This window comes from Bos indicus x Bos taurus, chromosome 11, assembly GCF_003369695.1.
Source record: "Bos indicus x Bos taurus breed Angus x Brahman F1 hybrid chromosome 11, Bos_hybrid_MaternalHap_v2.0, whole genome shotgun sequence".
Lineage (NCBI taxonomy): Eukaryota > Metazoa > Chordata > Mammalia > Artiodactyla > Bovidae > Bos > Bos indicus x Bos taurus.
In genome coordinates, this window is record NC_040086.1 from 72,211,937 (window position 1) to 72,225,938 (window position 14,002).

A 14,002-nucleotide genomic window follows, 5' to 3' on the forward strand; every position below is an offset into this window, starting at 1 on the left:
TCACCCTGCTGCCCCAACTCCCACATGGACATTTGCTGATTCCCACATGCCTTCAGTCTGGGTCTCTCCCAGGGAAGGCACCACTGTATCCTGGGTCACATTTGTGGCCGAGGCACCTTCTTGACTCCAAGGCAACTTCCAGGGTGGGGCTTGGGGGAAGTTACTGGGGAGATATTTTTGGATTGCAGAGGCTCCACCAGACCACAGAGTAGGCTCCCTGCCTGCTGGCCTGTCAGGTTGCCTCAGCCACGTGGACATGCTTGTGGCCACTGGAGTCTTGTGACAGCACCAGCACCCAGAGGAGCTTGTCTCATAGCTTGTGGTTATTGGGAAGGCTCCCTGGAGTGGAAGGGGTTAAGTCTCCCCTCCCACTAGGAAGGCTCCAAGTCAGGCCCTCTATCCCTGCCTCCTGGGCACTGACACCCACACTGGTGGCTGCTCTGCACCAGGAAGACCTGGGCCTCCAGCAAGGGCACAGCTCATGGCAAGCCTGGGTCGCTTCCTGCTGCTCTGGTCTCCGCAGGCCCTCCTCTGGGCTTGGACAAGAGGTGAATTTGGGGAAATAGAGAAAAAGAGGGCAAAGGATTGTTGGATCAAAACCTCTGGAATCCCCAGCCAGAGCAGCTCAGTCATTGAAAACCCACAGACTGCCAGGAAGAAGCTGGCTCTGGGAAGATTTATTTGCTCTGCGACTCTGCCAAGTGAGATGCCAGGTCACAGGTGGAGCCCTCCCGCAACCCGGATCAGCCCAGGGAGAAGGGTAGCCGGATGCCAGGCTGGCCGCAGAGGAGAAGGCAACAGGAGCCAGTGATGCCAGCCTGGGGCGGGGTGTGAGCTGGTGCCCGCTGCCACAGGGCACTCATACAATGCCATCAAAACCCTGCAGACCGCACTTCTTGCCGGCCACCTGGCAGCCGAACCTCAGTGCCTCCTGCATGCTCTTCCCTGGAGAGAGGGACAAGTGGCCAGGTCAGCCGGGTCTTCGGGGCAGAGGCAGGCCCCAGCCCTGTGCCTCCTGCTGGGGTACTCACCCTGGGACAGGCTGAAGATGACCGCCGCGTTGAAGGTGTCTCCGGCCCCCAGAGTGTCCACCACGCGGGGCGGTGGGAAAGCATCGGAGTGGAGCAGCCGTCCATCAGGCCCCAGCGCGTCGGCGCCCTCCTCCGCCCAGGCACAGACCAGCGTGGCCCTGCGACACCCTCCTCTCAGCGAGCTGTTAGCCCAGCCCTGGCCCCAGCCTTGTCCCCCTCCCAGGGCAGACCCTGGATGCCAGGCTCCCTCACTGCTCACACCCGCACCGGGGCACAGCCTGGCTTCTGCGAGCTCGCTCACCCCTTCCTCACGCGGCTATACAGGCCCCTCAGGGCCTCCTTTGCTGACCGGAACCCGAAGTGCTTGGCCACATCTTTGCTGACAAACACCTGTGGGCAGTGGAAGAGAGGCTGATGGTTATCTGAGCTCTAGCCCCAGCTGTCCCATACCACCAGCCGCCTGGCATTGATATTATAACGCTGTTCCTCCAACACGGCCGCCTAAGCCCTCAGGTAGTACCCCGCCGTACCTCACGAAAGGTTTTCTCACTCGCTCAAGACATGCTGGAAAGCAGCCATGTAAGCTGTGACACAAAAGTCCCAGCCTATTTGTTCTAAGATCAACGAATCTCCTCACAATTGAAAACCCAGGGTGGGTCTTGAGCGCCATCTTGGGGTGCAGTCTACCATAAGCGGGTTAAATCACGGCTCTCAGGAAGGTTTTGGTTTTGTTTGGCTTTCCTCATACAACTATGCCCTCTAAGTCTGATTTCTTCATCTTTAAAACAAAGGGCTGGGGGGTTCTAGAGCTTTCTTAACACCAGCTACGCATTAGAATCACCAAGGAGTTTTATTAAAAAATACTTCAGGCTCCACCTCTATCAACCAAATTGAAAAAAAAAAAAATGAAGGTGGGGTTCAGGCATCCACATTTTTTTAATGTGCAGCCAAGAGCCCAACCTGCTTCACAATGGTGCTAGGATTATCACCCAGATTCCATTTATGTCCCAAGCTTATATGGGCAAGTCCCCTTCCCACCCTCCCTCACCCCCTAGTGGCTCCCACCCCATAGTTGGAGGGCACCTTGGAGAATGGTGCCATCCTGTCATTTGACAAGAGGAAACGACAGGAGGCCCATTGAGGAGAGGCTGGCCCTGTGGCTGGCTGTCCTGGCCTTGTCCAATCCCTCTGGACATACCCATGAGCCCCCTGGGGTGGAGAAATTCTACTTCTTGGCTACTCTGGAGGTCTGTGCAAGAGCCCAAAGCACAGACCTCTGTCTCTTTGCTTTGCCCCCACCTGCCAACATCACCATGTGTGAAAGGCAGGACAAGGGAATACTCAGACTCCATTTAAGAACCAAATTAAGCTGGATGTGGCTGGGAGCTGGGGGGAGTGTGTGGGGTGGGGGGTGGGTGCTGCAGGGGACACTTACCACATCTCCATAACCAAACAGCTGGTACAGCTCCTCACGTGGCTTCTCCACCTCCACAGACACCTGGATCTTGCTTTCTGGAGGCTGCCTGGCATTGTGCTGTTCTATCCGCTGTAGCATCTTCACCTGCTCTGATGCGTTCCGGCCCTGGAGCAGAGCAGGGCAGGGCAGGAAGCTCAGGACCAGCCGGGCTCATTCGTCCCTTCCCGCTGGAACTATGGGTGGTGGGGGGAGAGGAGCCAGGGCTGCTGAGCGGGAACTCATCCTAAGTCTCAGAATTCCAATGCTGTATGGACCTTGGAGACCTTATCAACCAGCCCTCCCATTTCACAGATGAGAAGACTAAAGAATAAAAGAGACTTTCCTGGGACTTCCCTGGCAGTCTAGTGGTTAAGACTTAGCACCCCCAATGCAAGGGGCATGGGTTCAATCCCTAGTCAGGGAACTAAGGTCCCATATGCTACACAGTGTGACCAAAAAAAGAGAGAGACTTTCCTAAGGACTACAATAAATTAAATGACAAAGCTAGGACTAGAACTCAGGACTTCTCAAGATCTCCTTCCATCTAGATTCTAAAAGTTCTCTTGGAATGAAGACTCTAGTTTCCTTTATTTGGGAGCTGGGTTGGGGCCTCTCATTCCTGCCTTCCCCAGAGTTAACAGATCAGGTCTCCCACAGCCTGGCTCCTGCTGTGGGAGAGGAGGTGGGGCAGCCTGTAACACAGAAAGCACCGGACTTTGCCTAGAGCCAGCCTCCTGCTTCTGGTGCCTATATCCTGCTGTGTGATCTTGAGTACATCACTGAATCTTTCTGGGCCTCAGTTGCCCACCTGAAAACATAAATGAGGACAGAGAGGGGATGGGTTGGGCGGTGCTGGGCTCATTTATCTCTAAGGAACTCCATGGTTCGAAAACTAAGGAGGCAGAACATGCGGAGGGGCTGGAAGGTCGAGGCCCTCAAAACCCAGGTAGGGCAGGGCTTGCCTCAATGTGGATCCACTTGAACCGGGTCAGCTCAACCTTCTCAAAGTCTTTAGCGGACACATCTGGCAGGTTCCTGAGTCACAGAACAGAGAAGGCACAAGGTGAAGTCAGCCAGAGCCAGGATCTCTAACTTGTTGCTAGGGCCCCTATGCCTGGCACTGCCTGCAGCATGGCAGGAAGCTGGATCTACAGCACATGCTTCCGAGGCTCAGCCCTACCCTGTTCCAGGCTAAACTTGAGACCACTCCTTACTCCACTGAGCTCCATCCAGACAGGGAATTGGAGGCAGTTTCCTAGGGTGCCCCTTCCTGTGTTTGAGGCTGTGATATTATCTAAAGGCAAATTCATCCACTGCATGTGTTAAGTAAGCGGCCAATCCCACATGGTTTGGAGACCACATCTCCCAAAATGCTCTAAGAGCACCAGGGACTACAATTCCCAGAATTCCTCTTGCCAGCAGCCCACACAGCTCCCAGCATGCAGTGTCCCGGGAAACTACAAAGGGCACCGCCATTCTTCCCAGAGCTCGGGTCTGGTTCTACTCACTTCTGGCTGCCCCAGCAGTGTCAGCACTACTGTCCTGAGTTTGGCAGCTCCATGTTATGATCCTGAGATCAAGGTTGGTGATTGAGGATAAATTGATTTTTGGCTGACTTAGGTGTGGAAACCTGGGAAGGGTCTGCCTTGATCTTCCTTAGCCAGAGACCTACACACAGCCAGTGGCCTCCCCTCCCTGTTCTGCACTGAATCCTCCCTGATTTAACTAGCTGCCTAACTGTGTCCCTTCTGAGGTGCTTCCCCATTGGTAAACGGGGCTGACCCCTAGCCTAACAGGCCTGCTGCAGCTAGAGATAACGTGTGTGGTTATGCCTGGACCGAGGCCAGTAGGCAATAGACAGTTCTCCTTGGAGCTTCTCTCCATCCCTTCCTGTGAACAGCCATATTGTGTCCCTGATCAAAGTTGCTACAGAGTGTTGCTCAATGGGCAGATGACTAAGCATTGCCCAATATGAAGATTGCCTCTAGGATGTATGCCTACCCACTCATTCGTTGGGACACAAAGAGCCCAGGGCCACTGGTTACAAATCTTGTCCTAGAATGACTGCCCCTCCCCCAGGCCCAGTGGTTATGCTGGGCAATAGGGTCAGCCGGAACCCCAGGGCAGTTGGGCTTGGGCCATCTCAGCCCTAACAGAGTACCTGGCACACACACACACTAGGTTCTCAGGAAACTAAACCTCTGAGATTCTTCAGGAGGGAATCTGGGAGAGATAAGTCTCTCCCTGGCAGCCTGTGACCCTAAAATGACCTCCCCCCACCCCCGCCCCGCGCCACCAGGTAAGCAAATCATCAGATGGCCCTTATCTGCTGACCCAATGTCCCTCTTCCCTCTTTCAGCAATGGCTGTGGATGGTATGTGGCATTTGGTCTAGCCTTATTATGCTGGACCCTTGGGAGTGGCTCATCTTTTTTGAATACCCAAACCCCAGCTCCTGGTGCCATGCTGCAGGCTGGCAACCCTGGAAACTCCAGTGTGCCCCCTTCAGGGATCAAGATGGTTTGAATCACATCTCCCATCCCCCTGCCCTCAGAACGACTTACCCACCCCCACACCCAGGCTTCTGATTGGCTAATTATGGAGGAATCACATCATAAATTACGTTTTGTATAGGTCTGCCTGCCTCTCCTTGGTGTTGACCAAAGCTAAGTCACCAGGCAGAGCAAAGCTCACCCCTTCCCACCTCACTTGTCCCCTAATTGAAAACAATTCAAAAATCACTGAACAGTATGGCATAGGGACAATTTTTGGTACAAAGAGGGAGGCCACGAAGGGCAGGCAACTGGGATGCCTGCGTGGCAGGTGAGGAGGCTGATTGGTGGGCTATGGCGGGCCAGGCCAGGGGGCCTTACGTGTCGTAGAGTACAATGGTACGGGAGCCATTGGAGTTGTTGATGATGCAACAAGAGCACGGGGTCTCCCCTCTGCTCTGCCAGGCCACCTGAGACACGTCCACGCCCCGCTGCCTGAAGTCAGCCACCAGGAAGCTTGGTGGGGGGAAGCCCGAGCCAAGGGAAGGGCAAGGAGACACAGATTAGAGACTCCAAGTGGCCCGGGCCTTCCAGACCTTCCAGTGGGGAGCGGCGCTTCCACTAGGGAGCACACAGGCCTTGGAGAGGAGGGTCCTGCTCTGGGGGCTGAGTGATGGTGGCGGCAGCAGCTGGCAGGGTGCAGACAGGTGTACAAACCTGTAGGCATGTAGGATGGTGCGGCTACCGCTGGCCTCGCTGATGATGACTGTGGAGATGGGGACGGAGCCCGTGGTCTGAAAGACCATGTAGCGGAGGTCCACAGAATAGCGGCGAAGGTCGTCCAGGACAAAACTGCCAGGGCGGAGTAACCCGGGGAGGCGCAGTTCGGCGGGGGGTTGGGGATTAGAGGGTAGGTGGTGGGGCCACCAGGGGCCCTGGGGTGCAAGTGGAGAGGCTAGGAAGGGACTGGGGTTCATCACAGGCTTAGGGGGGTAGGAGAGGTGGGAGAGCATGGCCAGAGCTCAGGGAGGAAAACCCTCACGGACATTCTTTTAGATCCTGACTGACCCTGGCCTTCAGTCTGATTCAAGCAGGAAAGATTTCGCTAGATGGGGTGGATTTTGGGACTGAGGATATGTACCCTGTTTGAACCAAGCAGGTGAGGGCACTGTGGCCTGCACCGTGCAAGACAAGGCAGTATTAATAATTACAAGGTGATACTTTGTCCCCCAGAATTCCAATTAAGCTATTTCAAATCCTAAAAGATGATGCTGTGAAAGTGCTGCACTCAATATGCCAGGAAATCTGGAAAACTCAGCAGTGGCCACAGGACTGGAAAAGGTCAGTTTTCATTCCAATCCCAAAGAAAGGCAATGCCAAAGAATGCTCAAACTACCACACAATTGCACTCATCTCACACGGTAGCAAAGTAATGCTCAAAATTCTCCAAGCCAGGCTTCAACAGTATGTGAACCGTGAAATTCCAGATGTTTAAGCTGAATTTAGAAAAGGCAGAGGAACCAGAGGTCAAATTGCCAACATCCGCTGGATCATGGAAAAAGCAAGAGAGTTCCAGAAAAACATCTATTTCTGCTTTATTGACTATGCCAAAGCCTTTGACTGTGTGGATCAAAATAAACTGTGGAAAATTCTGAAAGAGATGGGAATACCAGACCACCTGACCTGCCTCTTGAGAAATCTGTATGCAGGTCAGGAAGCAACAGTTAGAACTGGACATGGAACAACAGACTGGTTCCAAACAAGAAAAGGAGTATGTCAAGGCTGTATATTGTCACCCTGCTTATTTAACTTCTATGCAGAGTACATCATGAGAAACGCTGGACTAGAAGAAACACAAGCTGGAATCAAGATTGCCAGAAGGAATATCAGTAACCTCAGATACACAGATGACACCACACTTACGGCAGAAAGTGAAGAACTCTTGATGAAAGTGAAAGAGGAGGAGAGTGAAAAAGTTGGCTTAAAACTCAACATTCAGAAAACAAAGATCACAGCGTCCAGTCCCATCACTTTATGGCAAATAGACAAGAAACAATGGAAACAGTGAGAGACTTTATTTTGGGGGGCACCAAAATCACTGCAGATGGTGACTGCAGCCATGAAATGAAGAGACACTTGCTCCTTGGAAGAAAAACTATGACCAACCTGCTGCTGCTACTGCTGCTAAGTCGCTTCAGTTGTGTCCAACTCTGTGCGACTCCATAGACGGCAGCCCACCAGGCTCCCCCATCCCTGGGATTCTCCAGGCAAGAACACTGGAGTGGGTTGCCATTTCCTTCTCCAATGCATGAAAGTGAAAAGTGAAAGTGAAGTCGCTCAGCCGTGTCCGACTCTTAGCGACCCCATGGACTGTAGCCCACCAGGCTCCTCCATCCATGGGATTTTCCAGGCAAGAGTACTGGAGTGGGGTGCCATTGCCTTCTCCTATGACCAACCTAGACAGCATATTAAAAAGCAGAGACATTACTTTATCAACAAAGGACTGTCTAGTCAAAGCTATGATTTTTCCAGTAGTCACGTATGGATGTGAGAGTTGGACTATAAAGAAAGCTGAGTGCCAAAGAATGGATGCTTCTGAACTGTGGTGTGGGAGAAGACTCTTTCGAGTCCCTTGGACTTCAAGGAGATCCAACCAGTCCATCCTAAAGGAAATCAGTCATGAATATTCACTGGAAGGACTGATGCTGAAGCTAAAACTCCAATACTTTGGCCACATAATGTGAAGAACCAACTCATTTGAAAAGACCCTGATGCTGGGAAAGATTGAAGGTGGGAGGAGAAGGGGACGACAGAGGATGAGATGGTTGGATGGCATCACCAACACAATGGACATGAGCTTGAGTAGGCTCCGGGGGTTGGTGATGGAGAGGGAGGCCTGGCATGCTTCAGTCCGTGGGTCACAAAGAGTCAGACACAACTGAGCAACTGAACTGAACTTTGTCCCCCGGTTCCCTCTGCCTGCCCATCCCCCGGTACTCCTCTCTTGGAAGTCCTTCCTGTCCTCATGTGATTCCTCTCATTCCACACCTGCCTTCATGATGCCCAGCCAGGAGGTGGTGCTGCCTTGGTGGGGGCCGGGGGGCCCACTCACTGCCCTCACCTTCCACGATGGTGAGCCCACCCAGTGCCTGAGGTCCCTCAGTATGGGTCCAGAACTCCTGCTCAGAATCCCCTCTGATCAGAACGAGGTGTGGGGGCAGTCCCTCAGGAAGACTGCACCAGCAAAACAAGGAGACCACCCCGCCCCTCCCAGCTCTTTGGAAATGCAGAGTCCTGTCACCAGGAGCTGGCAACTACACCCAGTGGTGCAGCCACCATCCTGGCCTTTCTCACTATGACTGGACCCCACTTTCAGCAACACCCAAGCTGGAAAATACAGATTGGTATAAAGGTACCACATCAGGGCATCATTCTTTGTCTTACACCTTAAGGATCCTTTAAACAGTAGCTTTCCCAGGTGGCTTAGATGGTAAAGAATCTGCCTGCCATGCAGGAGACCCAGGTTTGATCCCTGGGTGGGGAAGATCCCCTGGAGAAGGGCATGGCAACTCACTCCAGTATTCTTGCCTGGAGAATCCCATGGACAGAGGAGCCTGGGGGACTACCATCTGTGGGATTGCAGAATTGAACGTGACTGAGTGACTGACACTTTTCTACTGCATGGATGGAATATAGGATTTGGTTTGCCACATACCTTTTAGTCCCCACAGTGCCAGGGACACGGGAGGTGCTCACACAGTGTTTGCTGAGCATGTGGGGAGAATTTGGAATGGCACACTTATCAGCATGACTGCTACTCAAAGTAGGGCTGGTCTCGCTCTAGCTGGGAGGAAAGGCAGCTGCTGAAGAGGGTTGGCAAGTGAGCAGCTGTTGGCTCTGGGTCCCTCTGTCCCACCCCAGAGGGCAGGCTCTAGCCCCATTATTTGCTCCATGCCGGTTCCTAGGGAAGGGAACCTGGCTGCAACTTGGGGCTGGGCTCTAACAGCGTTCAAAGGGCTGTGCTTTCCAGGCCAACAACCTGGCAGCCTGCCCCTGTGCCCACAGTGGGCAAAGTGTGGGCCTCACCTCCTGATAAGCGCTTGCTGAGTTGGCAGTGCCAGGGGTCAAAGAGCTCTTGGGTCCCTGCAGCAGCCAACACAGAGCAAGTGCATGGGCCACTATGGGTGGCAGCCTTCTGGCCAATGGAAGCATGGGTCTGGGCCCATTTTTAGCACGTGGCATCAGGGTGTCCTTGGGCAGGGAGCTCTCGCTGCTTCAGTGAACATCAGGGACACAAACACTGGCCCTGCCCCCTCAGTTAAGAAAGAAACCGTGGGCCTGGACCCTGGGACCACGGATGCAGGACATCCTGGAGGGAGGGTGGGTACAGCACATCCCTAACCGCCTTCTGCCACAAGCACAGGCAGGACAAGGGACGTGAGAAGGGCAAAGTCACATCCACCGCAGAGAGTCTGTTGGAAGCAAGGAAGGAGAAGGTGGGAAGCTGAAGCAGGCTCCAGGGAGTGGCCAAGGAAACAGGCTGTGAAAATGAAACCTTGACAAGAGCAACATTAATGACTGAGCAGCAGATAAGCCACACCAGGGAAAGTCTGGGATGCTGGTCCTCCACTCCCCACCGCCCCCCGCACCACCACCCATTTCTGGAGGTCACAAACCATTTCTCAGAGACTGTCCAAGGCTGTCCAAAACTAGCCAAGGCTTCCTTCTGCCCCCACCCTGAGGGCCGCCCTTCCCTGCTCCCACCACTCACTCAGCAACGTGGCCCCGGGCCAGCGAGCCCATGAAGGCGCAGGGGGCTCCAAGCAGGGAGAGGACAGTGCAGGAGTTGGATGCATTGCCTCCGCGTTGCCATCTCTGGGACAAGCACCTGCAAAACACAAGGAGGGTCCCTGCAGCTCCAGCAGACTGAGCCCTGGGTAGGGCCCCCAGAATGAAAAAGCCAGGAGGTCCCCCTCAGAAAGCATCCGGGCCAGCCTTAGGCTCAGCGAAGGGAAGAGGCTCAGGTGAGGACGAGATCTGTTCCCCAGCCCAGGCTAAATTCAAGCTCACAGTGATTAATATCTGTCTCCCAATATTCTTATGACATCAGGAAAGCACTCCCTCGGTGTCACCACAGTTTGAGGGTTCCACTGACTCTAGGTTACCTCCTCCTCTGTAACAGTGACCCAGTTCCCCACCTTCCCCCTCCTCCCATCAAGCCTCCTCCTTGAGAGCTGCCTCTTCCCAAAGGTGGCAAATCTACTGCTGCTCCTATCTTAGGAGAGGCCATTTCAGTAACAATTTAGACTAAAATGATTAAGACAAGAAGCAAACCTGGACACTGTGATCATTTAAGAAGGTGGGGTGGGGGCGTTGCATGGTAACTTTTACTTGTCAAAAGTTAAACAGACTGTTGAGTGAAGACAAGTGTTTCTCCATCTTTGTTTTTCTTTTTTTCAGCTTTATTGTGATGTTATTAATATATAACATTCTGTACGTTTAAGGTGAAGAGAGGGATGATTTGATGTATGTATATACTGTGAAATGATTACTACAATAAGGTTAGTTAACACATCCATGCCAGCACATAGTTGCCTTTTATTTTCCTTTGTTTTTCTCCATCTTTACTGAAAATCTAGCAAAAGGAAACGAAGTCAGGATACACCTGATGGGCTGTCATCATCAACAAAAATGATAACACACATATACAGTCAAATCACTGGAACAATTTTTCATTTGTGTTCCAATAATACTGTGAGGTAAACAGTGCAGGCTGTTGTTTCTATTCTTCCAGTTTCAAAAAGGATAACAATAATAACTCGGTAGCTTACCATAAGGGGGACAAGCACCAAAGAACCACTGATTAAGAGAAATAAATGAAGGAGAATTTTTAGACTAAGGTATATTTGTACACAAAACTTAACACTGAAGTTCCCTTTAGCCTTTGGAAAAGGGGGCCATGATCCCATGAGAAAAGGATACTAATCTGTAAAGGATCCAACATTTCTCAAGCTATGAGCTTTAGAGAAATTTTCATGCTGCGAAGAGAGGAGAAGCCTGGAGGGACTGAACTTGCTCAGAATCACACCAACAGTTAAGGACAATGCTGATACCAGAATGCAGGTCTCCTGATCCCAAACCACTCCAAATGCTTTGTATTTTTGACTGGGTCCCAGCCTGAGGAGGTTTCAGAGAAAGGGGCTATAGCTTTACTCTGTGGAAACCCTTCAAAGTCACACGGACGCCCAACTTTCTGTGCAGAAACGCTCTGCTGAGCGTGAAGATGCTTTCTGGAAGGGCCTTTATGCTTGGACTCTGAGAGGCCAGGCCATTCCTCAGGGCCCTGGCCGAGTTCCAGGTAGCACCTCCTGAGAGTTCTCCACTGCCCAGGGAGAGAGCCTGGGACAGGAGGGGCTGAGACGCTAGGAAGGCCTGGGTTCCCACTCAGGTCTGCCCATCTGGGAGGCACAACAGAGTCCAGGAGCTGGGCTGGGTGGGATGGGCGCATGGGAGAGAGGCCCTGAAGACAAGCAGACTGCTCCACAAAGGAGCAGAACCATGGGTCTGGGGGATGGGGAGGCACCCCCTGAAGGGCAGGGGGCGTGGAGGACATGGGAAGGGTCTCTTCAGAGAGGCACCTTGCTTAGTGCCCATCTTCGGAACCGGCCCCCATCAGGGGGACTAGTAGGTTCTGGTCCCAGCCTCCTGACAAGCAAGCTCGAAGGGACTGGGACTCAGCTCTAGTGAAGCAGGCACTCTAGGTTCCCCTGAGGTCCCCCACAGTTCATGGAGAACCTGTAGCCCTAGAATTCACTGTTCTCCTGAGAGTAAGCCTATCCCTCACTGTGAACCAAGTCCTGGGGCCGACTTGACCTTGGCAGGTGGGTGAGGTACATATAGCAGCACACCCTTGTGCCCAGCCCCCACTGTGCCTTCACCCTTTGCTGGAGGCTCTAACGTCTGGCAAACAAACAGCCCAAAGCAAAGGATCACCTCCATGAGATGGGCAGCAACAAAGGAACAGGGAGCACCTGAGAGGGTAGAGGGCTGGAGACCTAGAATTAGGACACGTGGGTTTTACTACTGTCCTGCCACTCATTAGCTATGTGGCCCCTTACAAAAACTGTCTCATTTCTCCAAATCCTTAGCTTCCTCATCTATAAAGACAGAACAGGACTGATCCTTACATGTTTCCCATGGGCTGCTGTGAGGAAAGCATGTAATAATGCCTGTGATAGTGCTGTATGGATCCAAGGCCTGAAGAACTCCCGGCGCTCTCCCTCAGTGAGCCTCATGGTTACTGGCACTGCAGCATCTTCCCAAGCTCAGTCTTGAACTCGCCTTTTATCCAGTTCTTGGCTCTGACAACTGAGAGCCAAGAAGCAATTCTTCTCTGTATTCTAAGCACTAGACTACCCCAAGAGAAAGTCACAGATTCCACTGCACTGGAGTGTCTTGGGATGACGTGTAATGGTGCAGTTCTTATCAAGAGTAAATACAGGAACCAAAAAATGACTCTTCAACTTCCACCAGACAACCATGAAGGATGTTTTCCATTATGTTGTTCACTGAGTACTGTAAAAAGGACTTCTGGTAAGCTCCTTTTGGAATTCAGCACAAGGAAAAAGTCTGTATGGCTTATGAACCAGCTGGACCATAACTCATAGCATCTCCAAATTTGCCTGCAGCGCCAGCAAGCCCTGAGATACGATGAAGCTCAAAGACCATGGTTTTCAATGTTTTTGAACAGTCTAACTGCACGTACTTCTTATTGTAAGCTACCTCAAAAACACTTTAAAAGAAACAGATGAGATCTATAAGTGGTAAATAAATTAGAAGTAAATGCTGGTGATAGGCACGTGCACAGGTCTTGTTAAAAAGGAAGGCACTGCTTTTGCACCTTCCTAGCTGTGTGCCCTTCAGTTAAGTCACTGTGTCTCTCAGGGTCTCTACTTGCTTAGTCTACTTGGTAAAATGGGGATAATGATGTCTGACAGGTCCCAGGGTTGGAAATGGGAAGTGGAAAACACAATGCTATCCAAAGCCTGGAACTTAATACTAAAGGCCTCAATTCTTTCCCCAGGTCCCGGGCAGAGGGCATGAGACACGGGCTCCCAAGGCGACTTTCACAACCTCGCTGCGGGGCCCCGGCTTTGCATCCCTGCAGTCTTGGCCGCATGGCACAACGCGGGGCTGCAGCGGCCCCTGGGGTCACCAAGGGGCCCGGGCGCCCCTACCTGCTGTCCGTGTCCTCCTCTGGGTATTTGTCCATCACATTGATGATGTCCAGCACCACTAGCCCCACGCACAGAATCTGTTTCTCTTCCATGAAGCTGCTCCCGGAGCTTTCTGCCTGGCTGACGGGGTTCCTCCCTGGTTCTGCCTCCTATCCGGGTGAATGGTGTCCCGGCTCCCAGAGTCTGGCTCCTCCTCCGCGTTCGGAACTCCTCCTCCAGGGAGCCTCCGGCGGCGGCGAGGGGTGCCGTGGGGTGCAGGGGACGGAGCCGGGCCCTTGCTCCCCACGACCACCCACTCCAGAGGACCTGGGAGCGCAGACCCCAAGGTCTCGGTACCCGGCCTCTCCTTGGCAGTCTGCGTGGCCCAGGAGATGGCTACGTCTTCCACTTCTTGCCCTCAGTTTCCTCACTTGTCAGATGGACTCGGAGCTGATGCAAAGCTCTCTAAAGCGTAGCTAGGCAACCTCCTGAACGCCAAGAGAAAGTACAGCAGAAAAGCATCCCGTGAGCCGCCCGCTCCCGCACCAGCCAATCTCTCTCCGGACTCCAAGCCCGCGGGGTTGAGTCGGGCCTCGCAGCTGCGGCCTGACCCGCAAGCATCCCCAGCCGCGGCTCGCGCTGTCCCGGCTGCCCCGCCCCGCCCCCGAGGTCGGGCCAATCCCAGGCCGAGGCCTCGCCTCTGCCGCGGAGCAGCCGGGGCACGCAAGGTGGGCCGCGGCGGTCACGTGACGGGAGACCCCGCCCAGCGGCGCCGAGGTCGCGGGTCCCGGCGCCCTCTGGCGGACTC

The 14,002-nt window shown here is 53.3% G+C and overlaps 1 protein-coding gene and 1 long non-coding RNA gene across 6 annotated transcripts; one reads left to right on the forward strand and one right to left on the reverse strand.

Moving 5' to 3' along the window:
• Positions 1-655: 655 nt before the first annotated feature.
• On the reverse strand, positions 656-13,835 carry KHK (ketohexokinase). Of its 5 annotated transcripts, none has more exons than XM_027555854.1 (9): positions 13,216-13,835; positions 9,750-9,866; positions 5,696-5,830; positions 5,360-5,494; positions 3,450-3,522; positions 2,467-2,613; positions 1,333-1,421; positions 1,032-1,189; positions 656-945 (listed from the first exon to the last, which is right to left on the reverse strand). In XM_027555854.1, exons 1-9 carry the CDS (start codon positions 13,305-13,307, stop codon positions 860-862), a joined length of 1,032 nt encoding a protein of 343 aa, XP_027411655.1. In that variant the 5' UTR covers positions 13,308-13,835; the 3' UTR covers positions 656-859. The 5 variants fall into 5 exon arrangements, with proteins under 5 accessions (XP_027411655.1, XP_027411656.1, XP_027411657.1 ...); XM_027555855.1 differs by lacking the exon at positions 13,216-13,835 and adding an exon at positions 12,166-12,491; XM_027555856.1 differs by lacking the exon at positions 5,696-5,830.
• On the forward strand, positions 3,958-12,830 carry LOC113901471. Its single transcript, XR_003513444.1, has 2 exons — positions 3,958-4,068; positions 12,127-12,830. It is a non-coding gene; the product is annotated as an uncharacterized LOC113901471 (long non-coding RNA).
• Positions 13,836-14,002: the final 167 nt, after the last annotated feature.

Bases quoted from the DNA above. Each gene is read 5' to 3' on its own strand.
- KHK (XM_027555854.1), bottom strand. From the start codon at position 13,307: ATGGAAGAGAAACAGATTCTGTGCGTGGGGCTAGTGGTGCTGGACATC. The intron at 1,422-2,466 runs GTAAGTGTCCCC...CACTGCCCACAG, and splicing joins TGTTTGGTTATGGAGATGTG to GTGTTTGTCAGCAAAGATGT. The intron at 946-1,031 runs GTGAGTACCCCA...CCCTCTCTCCAG, and splicing joins CATCTTCAGCCTGTCCCAGG to GGAAGAGCATGCAGGAGGCA.